Below are 24,021 nucleotides of genomic sequence, written 5' to 3'. Positions count from 1 at the left end.
TGGCTCTAATAATTATGTGCTTTTCACAAGGTGCTGTAATGCTTGCCATACTAGTAACATATGCATTCATTTTAAAAATCCCCTATCCATCTAAGTTGTGCATATTTACCACTGAAAATTAAATAATTTGGGATATATGTGTATTTCTTTCCTGCTGGATATGTGTTAATATCCACAATTCCCTCACATAATTGAGTAGCTAAATAAATACTGGTTAGACCTGCTGTGTGTTCCACATTAAAGTTTTATTAAAACTATTGGCATGTTTTAATGTTAGGTCAGCTTACTTTCAAGTGGAGATACTTGCCAGTGAATTAATGTATTTATTGGCTTATGAACAAGCTAACAGGAAAATTGCTCTGATATTGACTTGTCAAAGAATTATGTATATACCTACTGTGGAGAGGTAAGTATTTTATTAATTTGTTTTATTGTTGGAGAAAAAATGTATTCTCATAATCAAATAAAAAATGCATTTCCTAAATCCTAAGTATTCTGTCAATAATTCTCCATCTTTGAATATTAGTATGAATTCTTCAGTATTCTTTAATTAAGTCAGTATAACATAATTAGTAATGAAGGTGCCAATGACAATAAAATAATAGGTTTCTGGATACACACACTGATGACTTGCTGCATAGACAGAGATCTGTATATACATGTCTTTAGGTATCAGTGCTACGTCTGCTCATGTTTTTCAATGTTCTGGTCATTATGCTGTCAGTAATAATACCATTTGGTTTTCATACCTGTCATGGTTGTAACCAATAGTATGTACTGGCTGTTGCAATGTGTTTAACAATGGTTTCAGTAAGGGAAAAGATACTCAATTAATATTCTCTGGAAAAAAAATAAATGGGCTAATGTGGGCTTTTTTGCCAAAGATTAATCAAGGAAAATCAATAATACTGCAACCATTAATTTAGAGTATGTGTTAAGAACACCAAGTAGATAGCCATCAGAGAACAATATAAAACTTTTTATGATGTTTTGCAATATAAGCAGCAGAAGTATTAAAGCAACCATAAACACCATAGCCGTTTACCATGACCCGAGTAGGGCAACCCAGGGAGATTCAGATCAGACCCCCTTGTTTTCTAAACTCCTCCTAAAAGAGGAACCCAGGAGTAGCAGGATCCAACCTTTGTCTCAGATGTGGCTCTTCCAGGAGAGTGCTAAAAATGTCACGGTCCAAGGAAATGCTCGATTGTCCAATACCCTGTGATTAGACAAAGGTGAAATGACACTCAAGGTCTGTATTTGAATATTAGGTTTAATCAAGACTATAGAAGGAATACTGGTACTTCAATTATTATCCCAGGCTATGCGGTCATAAAGTCTGATTAAAAAGTCACAATATAAGTCACAATACATTTATGTTCAAGCTGCACGACCTGAGGAAAAAAGTCGTGGTTAGGCATTGCATGACTTAATGATTTTAAGAAGAGAGACAGAGAGAATAGGAGAAGAAAACATAGATAAAAGAAAATCACCAGTCCTGGATCCAGCACTGGGCCAGCCAGTGGGGGAGAGTTGGTGTCAGTGAGGCTCCCCAAGCCCACCATTGCAGCCCCCTGTTTTATAGGCAGTTTCCTTGTTTCACAAGGATGAGCAAGTGTTTGAGTCATAAGACTGAGCAGCTGGAGTGGACCTGCCCCCCTCCAACCCTTATCTCAATCCTTGTACCTGCAGCCATCAGGGTTGTGTCCATCCTTTCAGGCAGGCCTTTTGGGATGCAGACATCCCTTTGGGATGTTTAGGGGTTACAGTGGGGTTTCTACACCACTTCCCACACGTTCCGGGTCCTGAGGGCTGGTGCCTTGCAGTGTTGCAGTACTTAAATCAAGCAAAATTTAAAAATATACTATTTCTTCCATTAAAACCATCTGAGTTTACATCTATTTATTTATTTTTTAAGTGTCTACAATAGTGGGGTGTTCTAGAATCCTAAAAAAGATGTATTACAAAATCAAATACCTCTGTCAGTTGTATTTGATACCTAACTTTTACAGTGGTGTTTATTGAAAGTAGAGAAGAGTTTTAGAGGTTATTTGTGTGTGCGTACAATGAATTTTATCTTTCACATAGAAAAGTAATTCAAAACATGGTCATGAAAGTATATATATAAAAAAAGAAAATGCTGGATTTATTCTAAGACTGGAAAGGGAAAAGGTTAATCTTGAGCAACCTGAATTAATTCTCATGTTAAGCCTACTCTGAGCAAGAGCTTGGTTTATGGGTTTTATTTTAATCTCTTAATAATCTGGACAATTTTTAAAATTCAGTTTCTATATCTTACTATTGTCTCTACTTAGCACAGTTTTCCCAAACCAATGTAGCTCAGTGTCCACAAAAACTGCTGAAAGTTTATATTGAATCCTTAAACTATTGTATAAAATAATTTTCTCAGGTAATATAAACGATGTATTTTTTAATTCTGTTACGCTTTCCATGATGATATGTCATTTGGAACAGTGAATTGTCACACACAAGTTTAGTTTTCAGACAATTAACCATGAGGTGTGCTTTTTTGTTGTAGGTTAACAGGATTTCATCTTCCTCCACCTGTGACAAGTACAAAATCTGTATTTTCACTGCGCTTGACAAGTGACTTTGCTGTTAGTGCTCATGGCTTTAAAGTTTACTATGAAGGTAAGACATCCTGAACAAAGGACTGTAGATTTTTTCTCTGATCTTTATATAAAATTAGCTAAATGTCCCACAAAAATGTATACAAATACACGTGTATAACCTTATACAAATTAAAATGTTTGCTTTTCATGTAGTCATTCAGATACATAGACTCACATCTGAAATCCAAATATTTAAACCTCTTCTTTCTATAGTCCCATCCAGACACAAATGTTTTGCTACTTTTAATAATGTCAACTTTTTAAACTTCTGAGTCATAATAATCTTTCTAGTCCTTCTAAGTTATGCTTATTCAGGTTACTGTCAAGACAGGACAAGTTATTCTTGAATTTCACTAGAGAGTTGAATTTATATCTGCAAGTTTTATGAACAGATACCTTCTCATACTTTTGCACATGAGAAATGCTGACTTAGTTCTCTGAACTGATATAAAAGGTACTTCCCTAATGGAGTTTTCACAAGTGTCTGTATTTTTCACACAGACACTGAAGTAAATGAGTTGGCACATCTATTTCATAAATCCTGAAGTACATAATATTGTATGTGTTTTGTAAATGATCAAGCTCACTTTAGTCGTGTTTGAAGAGTTGGAATGTATCATCCATCCATATTTTTGAATCAATTTCTTGGCACTGGGACTGTGAACTCAAACATAAGTTTATTAGGATATACGCATACACTTGGTTTTTTTCTTTTGTTGTTTGGGATATTTTTGGTTGTCTTTTTGTTGGCTTGTCTGTTTGATTGTTTTTCTCCAGCAGAGGAACACTTTGATAACTAGGAAAAGATCTGAAAACTCGTAATGCAATGAAGGGCTGCCATAAAAATACAGCCCAGAAACACTCTGTAGTACAATATCTTCAGCCATTGACATACCTTCAGGTATGTTGCATTAGAATGCCAACTTGTATAGAAGTTTTCCTACTAGATGTACCAATGTCAAGTTATGAAATTAAAAATGTAAAAGAATTTTCAGACCTTTATTGTCCTTGGAGTTATTATAGAAAATAAATGAGGCAATTACACATATTCTTTTTTTCTGACTTGCACATAAGAAAGAGGTAGTCTACAAAATAGAAATTCAAGCTGTGTGTAGCTGGTTTGGGCTGGATTATAGCTACTTTGTAGTTATTTAATTCATGCTAAGTGTCCCAATTATTTTTTGGCTGGCTTATAGCTACTCTGTAATCTTAATTTTTCAAGTGTTCAGTAACTTTGCGAAGCAGCAGCATTATTACAAAAATGTTATTTAGAAATATACTATGCAATTTCTATGTATTTTTAACTATGCAAAACATAGTATGCATTTCTCATGCATTCTAAGAAAATTCGTAGCATTTTTTGATTTGCATTGATTTGGTGCTGTAAGTTAAGAAATTCAAATTCACTATATATGGTATCTGCTGCTGAACTTATACCTTGTTTGCCATAAATTTTGCACTACCAATGCTAACAGTATATTATACATTTTTTATGATAGAGAGTGATTAAACCTGAAATGGAAGATCACCAATAGAGTTTTGTTTGCACATATGACTGACTCCTTATGTAGTTCCTTTCTAGGTTACAGTAACATGGCGATTAATAAAACTCACGTTCCTGTATCACTGATAAGTGTGGGGAAATTTTACCTTCCAGCACAGAAATCAGCAATGTAGAACAAAACATAAACTTGTTACCTTGAATTTGATACTCAAATTTTTGAATCTGAGGTTTCATTTTGTGAAATCAGCACTATTGGAAGAAGTTAGGCCAGACCCTAGAGTTTCAGTTCACTGCCTTTCCATGGCTAGATCTACTTTTAAGAGCTGCATCAATTCAGTGTGAGGATTTTTCTTTCTGTTAGTGTTTTTCTGACTTCCTGTGAAGCTACCTGTCTTTATATTCCGCTAGCAAAGAGATGAAAACTCATCATGTTACATTCATTTCATGCATCATTCCTTGACATGAGAGAATAGGTGTATTTAAATTATAATCACATCAGGGAAATCCCTATGTTTGTTCTTGTACTCTTTGTGTATAATCCTGCAATCAACATTTTTAGATCTGGTTCTACATAGTAACCAATTCCCAAAAATTTTGATTGTCCAGGAGCTCCTTTTTAGCTTTCTGATAAAAAATATGCATAGTGAGTACCAGACCACATACCAAGTGGTCCATTATGGATATATAATTTGAAATCAAGACAGAAATTATTTGAAACCTATGATTGCAATAAAGTAAAATGATTGAGATAGCATGAGAGGGCAGGATGAGCAGTTGAGATACATAGCTGAAGGCATTAGATCCAGGTATGATGTGAAAAAAAGTGTGACATACCTTTCATAATCAGTGGTCATTTAAAATACTTCACTTTGAAATATTTGAAAATAGAGGACCTAGACAGATGGTTATATATGGTATGCATTACTGTTCACTATTTTCAAAAAACAAAACAACACACACGCCCCAAATAAACAAAGCCCAGAAACATTGCTTCATCTGACCCATCTTTGACATATTTGCAGGAGTGTTGGAAGTTGACAAGAAACTCCTGATAGAATCTGTGGGAAATATTAATCTACTATGGGCTTTCTTGATCATAGCATGGAGGAACATAGTATATTTCTGGTCTCCTGAAAATGAAAATGTGTATGAAAAGATATAAAATTTTACCATCAGTAGATGTACTCTGCTGGGCCATTGTCTGTAAGCCCCTGCAATTGCATCCAGTGAAACTAAGTACACAGTAGACCACAAAATTGCCCATTCTGGCCTTCTATCATCAGTATCATAAGCCTCAGTTTGTATACTCCGTCCTTCCAGCCTTCTCTCCTTCTTTGTCTCCTCTCACCTTTCCTCAATATCAAATGGCATATTTGGGTTAGCTTTGGTACCACTGTCCACAGAAAGAAGTATGTTCAGTTTCTCTGTTCCTTCGGTAAGAACATATCTGAGAAATACACCTCTCTATGTAGCACAATAATGCTAGTGAAAAAGCATTTCATGAGAGAAAACTGAAATAGATTACTCAAAAGAAAAAGACATCACTTACAGTGACAATAGCAAATGGTGAGATGCATTGCAAAATGAGGAATTTTAAGAAAAACAAGCTACAATAATTACCAACAGCAATTGTATTGACTAGTAACACAGCCTTCCTGGTTGGAGTGAGAAATGGGAGAGTTATAAGACCACTGATTCTGAGACTTGTTTGTTTTTTTTTCTTCAATGTTTCTGGCACCTTTTATTTCTTTCTTTTAGTAGCTTTCAGAGTCTGTGTAACATGTAGGGGTACAAAAGTATGGAGGAAAAATGCGATATTTAATCCTCTATTTGATAATGTAGACCAAGTCACAGTGTAGCTGTGCCCTTTTTTAATTTTTCTCTGATATGGTTATTTTGGTTTTGGAATAGAAGACTTTGGCACACATTACCATTTCCTGTTGTCCTAAGATACATAAGCAGCTTTATTAGTTGAAGGCATGGGTTGGGAGGTAACAGCTGCTGGGAGAGAAAGTAACTTAGCACTTGACCTGTGCAGCAAGGGGCTTCAGTGAACCTAATGCTGCTTTGAATAGTGCTTCCTTTTGTTCTTACTGGGTTATTTTACAGCTATGAAACAGGTAGCTGACATTGCAAAAACACTGACTTCCTTAAAAAAATTACTGCTAGAATTTATGGTCATCTTTATTCAAAGTAAATATGGTAGACTTTTTTTTTTTGCTATCCTGTTGATCTTGGGAAAGAAAGAAATATCTTAATATATAGGTAATTCTTACAGTGAAAGCTCTGAATGTCCTGGATATGAATTGCAGTTATTTATAATATAGTTTTGAGATATAATTTTATGTGTTTTATACTGCTCCGTATATTTTTTAAGCTGAATCATAAAACTGAATTATTTGACACTGTACAAATAATGAAATGGCCTTCATGTTTGTGCTGGAGTGATGCTATAGGAATTCAGCTGTTCTGCTAAAAAGCTTTTGAGAGGGCTTTGAGAGCATTGTTAAAAATTTCAAGACTGATCTCATCTTTATGGGTAATGGGGGGAGACGGGGGAGGAAAGAAGGGAGCAGATGGTGTTTATTAACAGAATAGAATTTCCATCTAGTGACTTCTAGGGACCTATCATGCATTTATTTCAGCAATATTAAGAGAAATTAAGAAAAATTGGTAGCTGATATAGCTTCACTAAGATCATTGAAGCATGTAGATCATAAATACCAGTAGGACTTAAAGGTGCCAGGATGTGGATGCTAATGATTTTGGCAGTTGGTATAAATCTAGAGAATGTGAACAAATCAGATAATCTATTTTTAGCTCTCCTGCATGTTGTAATTTGAAAGGTTCATGAAATACTATCTGTATTAAGATGATAAATCATTGCTCACTTATTATAAAATTTCAAGAGTACAAATGAATTATTGTTGAATGCTGCAGTGGTATCTACAAAAGGTCCACTCAAAATGTGCTTGCCAGGTTGGAGTTGTAAACCCCACAGACTTAAAGCTGTAAAGTTGTCAGCAGGCTTACTATTTGACAGATACTATATGCTCTTTTTATTGTTTGTTCAGATTTTTGCCATAGCTATTTTGAGTATTGCTTCTCTCTGTCATAAGGTAGCTTCAGCAAGGCCTTAATAAAAAAGAAAAAATAGATAGAGAAGGCTTCATATTACCTAAACAGATATATTCAGCATACAAAGTCCTGTTTTGAAAATAAAACATACTAAATCTAACAAGTAAACCTACTAAACATAAAAAGGCAATCTAAATTTGGAATTTTTATTTTAATTCAATCTGTTGGATAACAAGAAAGAAAAAACGTGCTAGAGTTTCTTCGTTTTGGCTCAATGTACAAGTTTCTGTCACATTGTCTAGGAAGTCACATAAAATATCTAGCATATTCTTCTGGTCTTGTAATATTAACTGTGGATGGAAAACAACCCAACTATGTCTCATCATAGACTTGTATCTACTATTAGTTGAATGTGATACAGAAATATATTTTTTTTAATGCTTAGGGACATAGAAAATATGAAAGATGCTTTATCAGGCTTTGATTTTATTATACAATTCTTTAAGATACTCATTACTGTGGCAGGGAGTATGAACTGCTTGGAATAAGGAAGGCAAAAGGAAAATCACAGTTTGCAATATTATGAAATTTATATAGTAAATGAAAAAGAGTTATCAAATCATAACCAATGTTTAGATAAAGAATAAATATCTATATAAGCTATAAAATAAGGTGCTAGATCATATTGCTAAGTGTTGTGGGTTTTTTTATATTGCTGTGTTTGCCGTCTATCTCCAGTAGAAGTACAGTTGCACAAATTTTATGCTGTGATTAATAATAGTAGATTATCCTACTTTTGATCATATAATTGGTACTTCAGCATCAATCCAGAAAAGAAAAAGCAAAACAAGAAGTCCACTCTATTAAAAGTTTCAAAATACCTCAGATATTTCAACTAGTAAAACTATAAATCAGTATTCTTTTCCATGTATCATAAAGAGATGTATAGCCACATGACAACTTCCTAGCCAATCTGTTTTAAAATAGTAAGTAACATTTCTAAAATACACTCTGTCAGTTAATACTTAACTTTGTTACTAAACATAGCAAGTATTGGCTGGGAAAATTCTTTTTTCTTCCAGTTGATCCAGTGTAGCTTGTGTGTCACAGGACATCACTGACAGAGGACTATCATGTGAATCCTAATGCCAGAAGTACTTGCTATGCTGTAACACAGAAGGGAATCACTGTTTATGAAATCAATATCAGATTGTCTTGGTGCTTATTAATTTTAAATATTTTACCTATATATGGTATTTTTCCCAGCATTCCTGTATAGAACCAGAAAAAGTTAAGAAATGTAGGCCTGCTGACTTAATCTCTTTGATTTTTATTGCATTACACACCGTTTTCTTGAAGCTGCAATCACTAATTTGTATTTGGCTGAAGAATTAACTTCTGGAAACATATTCAGTTCTTGAAGACAGGAAGATTTAAGGCAGCTATAACTTTATTTGATTCCAGTGATCAATCTGCCTCACTTAGATGTAAGATTTTTGAACTCTGATTTTTAAACTTCCAGTAACTGGCTCTTGTTCTTTTATCTGCTAAATTACAGAGCCCTTAGCATTAGCATCTCTTAGTTCTTATGCTAAGTTCTTAAGCACTGCAGTAAGCTCATCACACAAGAATACAAGAGTAATCTTTGTCTTTAAGATAGGATTTTAAAGTCTTAAGGTATTTTGTTCCAAATCACAAATTATTTTGTGCTGTTCTTCTGCATTTTGATAGTTTTTTGAGTGTTGTGATGTCTGTGTGAAAAATCAGGGAATCACAGAATCACAGAATGTTATGGGGGGTTGGAAGGGACCTCCGAAAGATCATTGAGTCCAGTGGGTCTGGTCAGTACCATCTGGCTGAGCCCTCCACATGATCATCACAATCTGTGCTATGCTCTTATTAAATCCTTTTTTAACTGTCTCACTCTCTATCCTCTGTGTGTTGTGAAGGGTTTCAATGGCTCAGTGCCAGTCACTGGAGTCAGACTGGGGATGTAGGTGCTCCTGGCTTGTGGTATCAGCAACTGGAGCTAGTGGCATCTTGGTGCCAGCTCCTGGAGTGTATGGAGGGTCTCAGCTGCCACTCAGTGGGCTGCCTTCTTTTCATCCTTAAGTACTGAAGCAACAGTTATACTCCTTTCTTGTCATCTATCCTTTTTTTTCCAGTTTTGTTGTTTGTTTTTTTTCCTATGCTTCTTTGCAATGTAGTTTATTAAGTAGCTCCCTTGTTAGCTGCATGAGTCATTTGCCGAAGTTCACTTCCCCTTAAAATAGATGCTTGTTTTTTTAAAAAAAATGTTTCTGTCTCTCTGGCTGTCCTTCCTCTTCATGATTGCTTCCCAGGAGATTCTGAGTCTAGCATCTCAATTTTACTTCTTCATACCCAGACTTCCTTCTAATCCTAGGCTCAATTTTCTTCTCTTCTACTCTGTATTTAGGCCTCTATCCCTGACAAGACTGTTTTTAAAGGCTCTCCTTTTAAGATAAGCAAGACTGCTTGCAGTTACATTCTTCTTTGCCTTGATCTGGTGGTTTCATTTCTACCCAGGAGTTTCACTTCATCTTCAGTTGAGGTACTATGATTAAGGAGGCCAAACCCTTGAAAACAACTATTCACTATGCGTTAATCTTCTGGATCTATTTCCTCATAGCCACGGCTTTTCTCCTAACCAGAACTGAGAGGGATACCATGTTATTACCACTCACATGGATGAATAGCATGAAATAGTAGTTGTGAAGCTGAACAAACAGCAATTGCTTTGTGAAATTAAGGGTCTGAGCTCCAGGCAAGAAGCACATTGTCCAAGAGTAGAGGTCTGGAGGCAGGGGACTGTGCCATGCAGGAGGGAGTATCTAACTGGTAGTACCTCTCAAAGGCTCAATATGGATGGCTGTGTCACATTATTAAGAATATGCAAAAGTACAGTTAAAGATTGTCCTGATGCCACGAATTTGTCATCCTAATTTAGAGAGAAAATGTGAAGGAAAAAAGCTCATGCACATGTGCTTGATTAGTATTTTATTGTGCTTTACCTAGTTTTTTATTCTACCATAACTACCAGCTGGACTTACATTGCTGTCTGCTGGGTGCTGAACTTTCTTTGATCAATTTTAATAAATAAATAAATAAAGTTGATCAATTAGAGAGCCAGAGAACAATGCATAATTTTGTTCCAGGAAAAATGAATGGAAAGATAGTAATTTGTGTCAACATCTGCAAAAAAAAGAGTCATTACTTGAAAATTTAAAACCAATGAGTAACCTATCGTCTCTTCTGTCTTAAGAAATGTTGTATTATTGGAAGAAATAATATCTCTCCCTTAGTCTGTAAAGATTCCACTTACTATTTCAATGTTCTGTTTAATTTATTTCTTTCAGAATAATGTTGTTAAATAAGCCATATTTGTCAGCCTATGGTACTGTAATTTATCATTTTGATACATGCCTCATATTGAAGTTTAACCAAGACATTGATTAATTTGAGATCTTAATTATATGTCAGCCTTACATTAGTTTCTTCTTATAATTTCAATGTCATAAAAAAAAAAAAAAATCTAATATACACTGCAATCTCGAAAGAAATTTCCCAAGAGATTCTGAGGTATTCTTTAAGGATTTATGTACTGCAGCTACAGGACTGCCATGCTATTAAATACAGTACCGTGACAATAGCAAATCTTAAGGGAATCTAATTAAAGATTCATATTTTGATCCCATGTTTAGACAAGTAGCAATAACTGTAATCCAACACAGTTGAAACAGTATTCTGTAGGAATTAATAAACTGCTCATTGAAGTATCAATTTAAATGCAGCTTTGTGTTTATAAGGAGTGGCTTCCTTCATACTTTTCCTAAGTTACAACTCAATGAAATTTTGAAGCAGTAATATACAACAGCAGACTGTGAAATCGCCATAAAGTTCATTAAAATGGATCTAGTGATAGGCACTTATACCTCTAGAAGTATGTGGCTGAATCCTTCAACCTGCATTTGGTATTTGATAGAATTTTGGCTTTTATTTGTGTTAGCTTTGATAGAACTTTTGTATCAATAACATGAAAATACGAAGATCTGCAAGAAAAGGCTAAGTATACTCAGCATGTAATCTTAAAAACTTAATTTTCAAGTCAATAGGAAACTCTACAGGTGAAGAGGTTTACACATGAGAACATGCATCTCAATAACACAGAACTGTAACCTAAGAACAGACTAATTTTGCCATCTTAACAGATTTTCAAAGTTGCTCCTTAAATTTATAGTTCGTTTTTGGACCATAATAAGCTGCCACTAAGGTCAGTACAAATTATGTCACATAAAATGTTTGGGAACAGGTGAACCTTTTTTTAGGTTTGCAAATTAAGCATCCAGTTGCATCAGTCACTGACATAATCCAGAACATTACCATGATAACTACTTAGGCTTGATTAAGACAATTTTATTTTAAGACAAAGAAAGGAGTAACTGTTTACTCAGCATGGAATTCTCTGCCTTTTAAAATAAACTAAAACTTGTTAGAAGCTTACTTTGGAAGGAACTTGATTTTTTGATGAATTCTTAGCAGAAAATTGCACATCAGCCAATGAGGTCATACAAGCAATCCTCAGTGTAAATTCAGACTGCTCTGAGAATGGCTGGATAATAATGCTGTGAACTAGATGGTTAGTCAAATACCTTATAATTTATTTATTTTTTATGCTAAAATAACTGAAAGCTGTTGCATCTACAGGGATTACTAGTCTTCTGGCTGGAGAAACTACTTGCCTTTGATAATTCTGCTTTTCATTTGATGAATCTGTACCTGAACAACATAGAGAAAAAAAAGTTGTTCCTTTGTTATATGCTTGGCAGCAGGCCACTAAAATCCCATTGACCATAAGTGGCATGTTATAGCTAAAAATTAATTAGCTAAGCTGCTTATCTAAGATCCACATTGTAGACAAAATTGAAAAAATGTCCTAAAATATTGAAACCATTTTAATTATTATTTTTTTTTAATGCAGCTCTATATTAGAAATTCTTTAAAAGTCCCAAACAAACATATTTCTTTTAAACAAATACATTTATCCTAAGGAAAAATCATAATGAATTATTGATAACTTTTTTGATTTAAAAACCTCTAAGCTTACATACATTGAAAATATCAGTTATTACATTTAGGACTTTTTTGAAGAATTTTCTAAAAATAATGGCAATGGAGGCTTAAAAAATTCATAAAAATATCAGCTTGAGTCTTGGTGCAGAATTCTTACATATTCTTTGCATTTGTTTTTTGTCTTCCATTCTGTAGTTTCTCTGCTATAAAATGGCATCTAAAGTGAATACAGGGAAAGTGAACAGACCTTATTGTCAGAAAGCAATCTTATTGCTTCTGTATAAAAAATAGAACACTAGGAGACTTCCTTACATATTTATTGTATTATTGAAGAAGAAATTAAAGCATTAGGATCACAAAGATTTAGATTTGGTTTTTATTGCATTTAGCATTTATGTTGCTTTTCCCTCACTGTTCTGTCAGTGTGAAACAGGTGCTTGTAGTTCTTTTAAGACCAGCTATCATTGCCACTTGTAGTATTCAACTCCCAGTCTCTCTGAAGAGATAATCAACGCTGATGCACTTAGTGGTATTTGTAGAGCTGATTTTGTGATAAAGATATGCATCATCTGGGAAATTATTTGAAACCACAGGGTAAGAAAACTGGCTTCTCAGCATGAGCATTTAGTGTCCAGGTCTGAACTGGTGATGTAGAAATGGAAGCCTGTCCTGTACGCTTATTCCTCTAAGCATCCCGTCTCTAGTTTACTAGTTATTATTAAGTAGACAGATGACAAGATGTTTACAGACAAGTAGTGTTTTAAAAAAGAACAACATGGTATGTCATCTTTAATTACAGTGTGTAGCATTGCTCAATTCCATACTTGTCACAAAAAATTCCTAGTGCAAGCAATAACAACGTTATTCTGGTCATGAAGCATCTTCATATGGAAAGATTTTCTACTTCCATCCACAATTCTACTGTCGCATCTAAAATACACTCCAGCTCCACATGTTGTTGAGTTGTAATGAAATGCAAACTTACTAATACCTCAGGCTTTTTCAAGGCTCTGCAGTCACTAGAAAGGATCTTTTTCTAAAGCCTTATTTATCAATTAAATACATTTAGTTAGTTAGCTAGTTAGTTACTATTCATATAATAGATTTTAAAGTACAGTATAAAATAATATCTGTTAAACCCAAGAACAGCTACTCAAAACCCAAAGAAATACCTGAAAAAAGCAATCAAAATAATAATTTTTTGGAAGATTATAATAGAAAAGGAGACAGAAACTAGTTGTTGATAAAATAGATTTAGTTGTAACTGTAAAATTATACAAAAACTCCTATAGTACAGGATTTTGTCACACTGGTGTTGTTGGGTATTTCAGTTTTGATCAATGGACCAAGACAATAAAGTGTGGTATTAGAGAGGTTTTCAGAGTGGTAACTACTGACCTGGTGAGATTAAGCCAGAACTAGAGCACAGGCAAAGGAGTTAAAAAAAGTAATGCAGAGAGTGTTATTTGAATTTTAGCATCAAATGCCATTATTGCTTTTGAGGTTCACTAGCCTCATGTTCCTTTCCCCATCCCTGTTTGCTTGCTGTAGTGCTTGCAAGACTATGTAGGGAGTAAGATCTGGGAACTGGTGTGCATGAAAATACATGATTTTGCTGAATCTTTATTACTGCCTCATCCTTTTCTCTGGTCCAGCCTGCTGCATGGCTTACAAATGCTAACAGCAAACCAAGGCATGAATGAGATGCATACAGTTAATGGCATGACAAACATTGCTCTGTTGACATTTACTTTAAAACATTTATCAAACTGCTTCTTGATGCAAGATGTTGTCACCGTTTGACTCAGGTCCGACAACAATGCTCTCGATCCCCTCCCCCCCCCCCCAGGTAGGGAAGGAGAGAGAGAAAAAGAGAGAGACTTGGCTGGATTGAAAACTAAACTACACAGCTTTAATTAAAACACTAATGAATCATACCAGAAAATATATACAATTATATACAGATATATTCAGATATGGGCAGAAGCCTCTCGCCTCCCCCCACCCCCAGCAACTCCCACAGCACTCCCCTGAACTGGGAAGAGTCCCGAGGAATCCCGGAGCTGCTGCTGGAGAAAGCGGAGAGTTATGAGGGTCAGGAGAGCTCGAGCCTAAGGGTCGACGGTGATGGATGAACAGAGTCCTCCCCGGACGCCGGCCATGGACGGAAGAGAGGGCGAGAAGAAGGAAGGAAGCTGTCTTCTATGATCTCTGACCTTCCTTTGAGCTTACGTAGATATATGGAATGGAATATCTTTGGCCAATTTTGCTGTCTGTCTAACTCAGCCTCCCACGGGGGGGGGTCAGAGATCTCCCCATAGTGTCTGAGCCGGCGGAGTGAAGGTGTAACCTTGAAACCTTAGTAGTTAGAAAAACATTCCACTGTCTTATCGGCCTAGCAGAACACACAGTTGCTAGTTAAAAGAAAGCTTACTGAAGGAAAAAAAATCAGTGAAAAGACAAATTGGCTTAATCCTGGCTCAAACCAGGACAGATGTGTAATGCACGATGACAATAGGAGATTATATAAGTCTTACAGCTGTAAATTGTCTCACTGCTTGTCTGTTGTTCTATTGCCAAAAGCCTGCTAGCAGGTTTACTGAGTACACAAAACTGGCCCTTGCTGCACAAAAGAAAAGGCATCAGAATATCTTGGATTAAAAAAATTCTTTTGGGTTGCAGATGCTCTGAGGATCAAGTCTGTCATTTTTGGAATTCAGTCTTTCATGGAAGTATTATACAGTGCAGCTGTTATATTCACTTGCATCCAGTTTGATCACTGTGCAGACTTGAAATAATACATTTTAAATCCCAAGCCATAATTATGTATTACATATTGGAAATAGTTGCAAAAGTGATAGCTTAAGAAGCTGTAATCTTAACATACACATAGATCTAAATTTTTTCACAGAATCGTCCTGGTTGGAAAAGACCTTTATGATCATCAAGTCCAGCCACCACATCGGCTAGACCATGGCACTAAGTGCCACATCCAACCTTTCCTTGGGTTTATAAATTCTTTCACATATGAGGAATTAAGCAATTGGGATCTACCTCACAGAATCTCCAAAACATACTACAGTGGTGATGTCAATATCCTGTATTCTCATTTCAGACTTCGCCTATAGTAGAAGGGAGAGATCAACAATTCCAGAGTATTATTCCATTTCTTTTCTCGCTACTGGCTGTAAAGTAAACATTAACAGTATGTGTATAGATAAGCCATAGCCAGACAGTTTTTCACCCTATCCCCCAGAAATTTTAATCAGTTTAAAGGCCCCTATTGTCATGTAAGTGTAGGTGACACAATGGAAAACAGAAGTTCTTGTGGTATTATTGCTGTTCCTGTCTTTAGGTCACATCTGTTGTCTTACAAGCAGATGAATGTTACATTGACTGCATAGTACAAGTGGGACTTTCAGCTGGTGGGATTGCTGAAAAGCCATGACAGTATTTCAGTTGTGTTCACCTTTTCCTCATCAGAGTACTAGATTGAGTCAAAGACACTTCCATATTGCTACCCACAACCAATTTTTCTGACAATTTCACATGTTATGTGTCTGAAAGTCTGGAGCTAGAAAATTCATTATTCATAGAATTTGCTTGGGTTTGCTCTAGATTTAATGACATGGCCTAAAGATCTGGCCTAAGTATGTGTGTCTCCTCCACTCAGGATCAAAATTAGAACTTCATTACAGTTCCCCTGATGCCTCTTTTTTGTCTTGGAGTATAACTAAATTTATTACAAATTACTTGATTTTTGTAACCAGAAAAAACTGAAAGAATCGGAAGCTGTTGATTAACTTCTCATATACTATTTAAGAAGTGTAAAGCCAAAGTGACTTCCCAGTTTACTTCCTTTTTTTTTGGTAATGAATACTCCTAATGGCATTCACATAATTTAAATATTAAAAATTTAAGGTTAATGTGTAAATTAAACTTTACATCTTCCAGTTTTAATCTTAAGTGTAGCATGGAAGAACATACACATTACTTTGTATTTGCCACAGAAATTACACAGAATTCTAAGAATGGTTACCAATTGATTCTACTTCTAGATTAAAGAAAACAGAAGAAATAGGTTTCATTCCTTCTTTTTCCCAGAAACAAGGAAATTCAAGAAAGGAGAAATTTTATATTTAGTAGCTATCTAAAGTAACTCATTAGATTCAACAGGCTGGATATCTACTCAAAGTCACTTAGTTTTTATTCTGCAATTTGAACTTCTTGGTTTGGTATTCTTTGCTGCTACTTCAGATGTTCAAACAGTATGTTTTGCAAATGGCAACATCTTTAGAGTTTTGAAGCAAATCAAAGACTTTATTTCAAGATGTGAGCCACAGACCCTTCTCATCTTTCCATTAAATATCATAGGTTATATCTAGTGTTGATTTTCACATCATGGAGAAGGTCATCTTCAGGGAAGAAGAAGCCAATAGCTTTTCTGTGATTCCAGTCAGACTCCTTTGAATGTTTTTCTTTCTTTAAACTTTCATATCTATGTTATCCTGTCCTTTAAAAGAAAATGAATGTATCAGGTTCTCTTCTTGACATTTCATGTAATTCCTTTGAGCCTAATATAATCTTCTCTTAGTGGGTTATTTTGGGAAAACAGTAATCTTTAATGGAATAGATTATTCTTGTAATAGAATAAAGGTCAAGGTCTCAACTACTTGTTATGGTGAGTCTACAGTGTGTCATGGAAGCAATGGTAGCTAACAGTATACTGGGCTGCATCAACAAAAGTGTAGTCAGTAAATCTAGGGAAGAAATTACTTCTTTTTCCTCAGCTCTTAATTCTGGAATGCAACATATGCTATTGGATCCCCAGTAGAAGAAAGATGTTGATAAATTGCAGCAAGTTCAGAGAAGTGACACCACAGACCACTTGCCCTACGAGGAGAGGCTAAGGGAGATGGACTTCTTCAGTCTGTGGAAGAGATGGCTGGGGGCAGGGAGATGTCAGAGCATTCTTAAATACCTCTAAGGAGCCTAGAGAGAGGATATTCATTTAAGTGAATGGCAAGACAACTGACCCAAAATGAAGAGATTTCCCAGAGTGGTTGTAGAATCTCCTCTCTGAGGTCTCATCTCCTAGCTGACCTAGTTAATTAGAATATTGTGGAAATTTTCTGGTTTTTAAGGTGTCTTCTAAATTTGATGCAATAGAAACTGAGTTCATGAAAAACTCATCAAATTAATACCAGCTTTCATTTTCTTTTTAAAAATGTAATTGTACCATTTTGTCATCTGGTGAAACGATATTACGTGAATTATATTTCAGATATCTTAAGTGTCATCAAATCACTTGTCATTGTTCAAAGAGGAAAAATACCTTTGTGTAAAACACGTTCCTGCTCCTGAAAGGTTTGCAAGTTGAATGTGTTACAGACTATACACAAGACAAAGGACTAAGAGAGGATATTTCTACCTCAAGTTTATAAATGCAGATTAAATTACATTGCCACTACAGAATAACTTCTTGAATGTTCATTCCTCTTGGCAGTGTTGACAATTTAATTAATTAAATTATATTAATTAAAGCTGCATAAACTCAATACAGAGAACTATTTTTATATTGTCTAATAATTTTTCTGGCCAACTAACAGCTGTGAAAAAACATAAACATAGTTAAGTGCTAATTACTATCAATAAAGGACTTGTGCCTTGTTCTGTTAAAAAACTATTAACTTTAATCGGTGGCATGTTAGTTCCTGAAGTAGATGATACATTCTTTTAACTTTTCTGGTAAGTGTTCATCTACTTATGCCAACAAATAATTGAGAGTGTATGAGTAGAACTTAGTTGTCTGTGACCTGTTCTTTGGTAAACAAAAGTGTTTAAAAAAAAAAAAAAAAGGAAAAATCCCCCCCAAATTGTAGTATATAGTGTAAAGACTGAATTTGGCCTTTAATAATAATTATTATTATTATTTCTTTAATTTAATTATTACCTTTTTTTTTGTTTATGAATGCTTATCCATTCTATGATTTACCTGGAGCCAAATTTATGTTGTTACTGATATATTTCAAGTGAGAAAGTCTCTGAAACTCATAGTACTATCACTGGAAAATGTACCATAATATTAGAGAGATCTAATTTGTAAGTGCATGACTTCACAATCTGAACCAGGAAAGTAAAGAGATTGTCAGAAAGACTGAAAGATGACAAAAGGAAACACTATCTGGCCTTATCAAAGAGCCTCAGCTAGTGAGAGAGTTGTCATTGAGCTGACACTCCAAGAAAAACTAAGCAATTCAAGAAAAATAATTGGATTATTGTGAACGTGAAAGTGTGTTGAAAATAGAGTGCTAGAAGTCTACAGATTGTAGGAAAAAAAGTCTTCTCATGATTTTTATGCATTTTAAAATAGAAAAGGGTAACAAAACTTAAAGTGGTAACTCATCTTCCGAATCATGTCTAATCTTACAGTAAGGTATAGAAATGTACAAATTCTTGCATAGAAGAACTAGATGCAGTAGCTGAAAAGCTTTACAATCTACAAAAGATACCTGTCAGCAGGTTGAGAGTTCCTTTAATTGATAAGAAAACTCCTTCTTGAAGAAAAGACTCAAATTGCCACCCAGCTTAAAAATTTAGCTAGATTCAGACTGGGCATTTAATTAATCAAGATCTAGACCATGTGAACCTGTTAATTAACTAGGTACCAGATACTGTATAGTGGGTGTCCCTCAATCTAAATTATTGCAGCTGTTCCACTTGTATGGACAATTATTTATTTAATTAGAGGTTTCAATGTCTTCTATTCCAGGTGATTATTCAAAGAAGCTATAAAGTTACTTAGCAAATTTGTACCGCTGAGGTACTGTTCTTTGTATCTTTTATTCATCTTTGTTGTGAAATGTGGAAATTTACTTTCTTACTTACAAATTCATTATTAAGAATATTATTTCTTGCATTAATATATTTTTTAAAAACTGAGTTTGCTGTGAAGAATTCTAAGCATTGATGAAATACGCAGTTAAAAATCTCTGTCAGACAGCATTAATTCATAGGATCTGAGTAACATAACAACTGAAAAATCACATTCTTTCTACATTTGAAACAATTAGTCATCTTAGTAAGAAAATCTAACATGCTGTCTGTTGTACACAAAAAACTTTTTTTTTATAATAGAACAGCAAACATTTTTACTACAGTGTAAACAAATCTTTTCATCCAACTTAAATGTAATTCCTTAAAACAGTAATTTTTAACGTGTGCCTCTTGAGAATTGGATCAACAAAGGAAAGTAGAAATAGTAAGTACAGCATGAAGAGTCATAGTAAGTAAAAGAATAAGATAAAATAATATAATTACATCTTTGTGTTCACTATTTCATTCTGTTGCATACTAGTATAATTTACTTATTAAAGTTCTTTCCTGCATGTTTCACTCTACTAAAATACAAGTTTCATACCAGTATATATTTATGTTCAGAGAAACCTAGTACCACCTGAAATATCCTGCTTGTCATAGCAAGAGCAAATGCAAAGAATTTTCATGGAGTCCCAGGCCTTAAAAAAAAAGACCTGGATACTGCACTGGGGCTTACTTCCCATACAGCATTACTGGTATGATTTTTGAGGAGGAGCCTGTTCGGTGGTTTCCACTAAAGCTTGCTTATGTTCTATCAAACAGCAGCTAATTTGCAGGTTGTTCTCATCCCCAGAGCTCTACCAACACCTTGCCAAGGAAGAACTTCTAGGCAATACTAACTGGTCCTGTTTTTTGGACATTTTTTGTGGTTGTGTTGTTTTTGGTTTGTTGTGTTGTTTGTTTTTTTTTTTCTCCTGAATTACCCTTTCAAATAAAGAATCTTCACTTAATTAGGTTGAAAAGTAAAAGAAATAATGGAAAAGCATAGTCTAATTAATTATTTTAAGATATTAGTTGCATTTTGAAAGCTATGTTAAACTAAAACAACCTTAATCATTGATGGCTCCTTCCACAGATGACTTCAGGGGCTCTTAGGCCTGCATATTACCGGAGATGTAATTCAACAGCAGCTTGACATGGATTAGTCTCAGAGTCTCAGCATGGTTGTGGTTGGGAGGGACCTCTGAAGATCATCTAGTCCAAAGCCCCTGCTAAAGCAGGATCACCCACAGTAGATCACAGAGGAAAATGTCCAGATAGATTTTAAATGTCTCCAGAGAAGGAGATGCCACAACCTATCTGGGTAGCCTGTTTCAGTCAGCCTGTTCTGCACCATGAGTCACAGGTCTTTTTCCCCAGAGCTGCTTTCCAGCAGGTCACCTGCTAACTTGTACTCATACATGGGGCTTTTCTTCCCCAGATGGAGTACTCAAGACTTTTTGGATTTCATTAAGTTTCTCCCTGCCCATCTCTTCAGCCTGTTCAGGTCATTCTCAATGGCAGCAAAGCCTTCTGGTGTGTCAGCCACATCTCCCAGTTTTGTATAATCAGAAAACTGGCTGAGGATACACTCTATCCCTTCATCCAGGTCACTATTGAATATATTGAATAGAGCTGAACCCAGTACTGACCCATGGGGGACTCCACTAGACACAGGTCTCCAGCTAGACTCTGCCTCACTTGCTACAACTCTCTGAGCTCTGTCCTTCAACCAATTCCCAATCCACATTTCTTGAGTTTGGCCATGAGGATGCCATGGGAGAGTGTTAAAAGCCTTGCAGAAATCAAGGTAGACTGCGCTCCTCTCATCTAGCCATCCAGTTATGCCATCATAGAAGGCTATCAGATTGCTCAAGCATAACTTCTGATTGATAAATCCATGGTGACTACTGATGACCCTCTTTTCCTCAACATTCTTTGAGGTGGCTCCAAGAGCAAGCTGTTCCATCATCTTTCCAGGGACAGAGGTGAGGCTAACTGGCCTGTAGTTACTTGGGTACTCTTTCTTGCCCTTTTCAAAGACTGGAGTGACACAGACTTTCCTCCAGTCCTTGGGCACCTCTTCTCAATAGTGAGGGAGAGCAGACTAGCAATGACTTCTGCCTGCTCTCTCAGAGCTCATGGGTGCGTTTCACCAGGGCCCATGGATTTGTGGATGTCCAGTTTACACAGCTGGTCTCTTAACCCTATACTCCTCAACCAAGGCAGAGTCTTCCTTTCTCCTGACTTTCTCCTGTGCTCTCGGAAGACTGGGACTCCTGAAGGCTGGCCTTAGCAGTAAAGACCAAGACAAAGAAGGCATTCAGTAACTCCACCTTCTCTATATTCTCCATCACCAGGGCACCCACTTCATTCAGCAGTGGGCCCACACTTCCTGTAGTCTTCCTTTTGCCACCAGCGTACTTAAAGAAGCCTTTCTTGTTGTCCTTGAACTCCATTGCCAGTTTTAATTCTAAGGAGGCCTTAGCTTTCCTCCTAGCATCTCTACGATTGGTACTTTTCAGTGTTCAGTTTTTTCACTGTTCACTTTTTCCTGAGACTGCTAAACTGTTACAATGATGGTGACAACTGCCAGCACTTTTACCTGATGCACTGTAACTTCCTTCTCTACTGTGTCACTAACATGTATTGGTGTGGTGTCTTGAATAAGCAAACTGAGAAAAAAACCTTATAAATACTACTATGTCATATTAAGTTATTTTAAGAATACTTTTTAAATTATTGCATTTAATTCTGCCATTAATGCAGTATGTTAATATTTTTAATAAGCAGCTTAAAATTCTAATGAATTAATTAATAAACCCACAACTCAGATACGTTTTATTTTAAATAAAGCAGTCGGTTTTATCTAGATAATTTCAATGCAGTAATAGAATTTGCTCTTTAATTGTCTTTGTAGGTATTTAAGCTTTGAAGAATGTTGAAGCTATTTCCTTATCAGCTAATGAAAGCAAACTCTATGAAAGTACCTTTTTTCCTGAAAAAAATATTTGCTACATTCACTAGATTCCCATTGAATTCTATTAACCTTATGTGTTCCCTCTTTAAAGTAGATTTATTTTAGTCTAATTTTCCTCTCCTGGAATTTGTGCAATGAATAGGAAAAAGCAAAAGTGACTAAGTGGCATTTGGCTATACAGATAAAAAGTTAATAATGAGAAAATGAAACAGTCATGAAAGCCGTAATGAGAAACTCATTATTGAGGCTAACAATCTGGCAAGATTAGAAAAAACAGACTCCATGACTACACAGGTACTGCCGCCCCCATCCCAAGTTTGGATAGACAAGGTGGAACCCAGGACACTGTAGTATTTCATTTCAGAAACAGTGATACTTTTGAAATTATCTCTGCAGGGTCTGCTACTGCCAACTTAGCTGCCACAGAAAATATAGAGGATTCTAGGTCACTTCTCTGCTGTGAACTGTTGAACAGAAGCTTTGAATTAAAAATGCTTCTTGTCAGCATTTCTGCTGCCTACAACAGAATAACAGTAGCAAAAATGATAAGACACTTTTTAAATTGTGAAGGAGGAACTGTGCAGGCCCTTTCAGTTTTCGAGTGCAGGGAGTCCCAGACTTTTGGCTCCAGGGCAGACTGCTACCTTGAATTTTTATTTTTTATAATCTGCTTTTGTGGATCACAGAGGATCTGTGATATCTGGGAGCATGTGCTCAAGCTGACCAACTACAATTGGAGTGGACTTGTGAAAGAGATAGGATAGTGAGCTAAGAATAGTCTTTAAAATCTTCCTCATCTTACCTTCAAACTTCTTTTTAAATAACCTTTTTCCTTTACTGTATTTGGCCACTACAATATTGTATATCACATTTTTAACCTTTTTTTTTAACGTTCTCATTATTAGGGGTTTCTTCAGTGTTTTGTTACTTTATTATTTTTTTCATAACAAATATTTTCTTATTCATGTATATGTTAAAACTTCAATGTACATGCACTGAAACAGAAACTTTTGTTCCAGCTTTATAAAAAGGCAGTTATTTCAAGGAATTGTATTTATTTTGGCCTCTGTAATTCCTGCTCATGTTATGTTTCTGCATATGTCTCGTGGTATTTATAAATCCATTAAACATATTCTTATTACTAGATATCCAGCCTTCTCTCCTCTGTCAAAAATTACAAAGGAAAAAATGAATTTTTGATACATGGCAAAGTAATGAAATCAACTTTAAACAGGCATATCTGATAAAGACTGAGATTGTATATCTAAATATATAGGACACAGTACAGCCACTTTCAATTTAATGTAAGTTAAATAGAAGATCATATCTGCAGTATCTGTAGTGTTTATTCTTACAGATAGAATCACTGTGAGAAGAATATTTTTAATTTTTTTTCCTCTGTGTGTAGCTAGAAGGGTTCCTTCAATTTCATCTTTGAAAAATTTAAAGCTTGAATTATAAGCAGAAAAATGTATTGTGTGAATTAAAAGTTTTTTTTTCTGTGGAAATGAAACAAAATAAAAGATTTCCTTCTTATATTCTACTTTAGTTAAGCAATGTTAAGGACTATTATTTAGAATTGATTATGGGTTGCATCATCTCCTTTAATCATAGTTGTATAAAATACCTGTGTCTGAAGGTGAGCTAATTACTTTTCTTTTACTGTATGTGAAGGGAAATTAATTATGAGCCAACCAACTTGGTTTATATGGCCTCATTCTAAAGCTGATGTCATTCATTAAGCTGATTAATTATTCTTTAAGGATGATACTTTCTGTTAATTATACATGGAATGCAGATAAACAATTTATACATATCTACACCATAAATGTTTGCATTTATTATAACTCTCTGTTGTCCTGGAAGGTATGTTTTTT

General features: G+C 35.2%; 1 protein-coding gene across 1 annotated transcript in view; it reads left to right on the top strand.

The window, feature by feature from the left end:
• CSMD3 (CUB and Sushi multiple domains 3) overlaps positions 1-24,021 on the top strand; it is a 558,931-nt gene that overhangs the window by 105,024 nt on the left and 429,886 nt on the right. The window contains exon 3 of the mRNA XM_051611448.1: positions 2,540-2,652. Coding sequence (XP_051467408.1) covers positions 2,540-2,652 — 113 coding nt within the window. The remainder of the gene's footprint in view (positions 1-2,539; positions 2,653-24,021) is intronic.

This window comes from Apus apus, chromosome 2 (assembly GCF_020740795.1).
Source record: "Apus apus isolate bApuApu2 chromosome 2, bApuApu2.pri.cur, whole genome shotgun sequence".
Taxonomy (NCBI): Eukaryota; Metazoa; Chordata; class Aves; order Apodiformes; family Apodidae; genus Apus; species Apus apus.
This window is presented reverse-complemented; position numbering and strand designations above follow the sequence as displayed.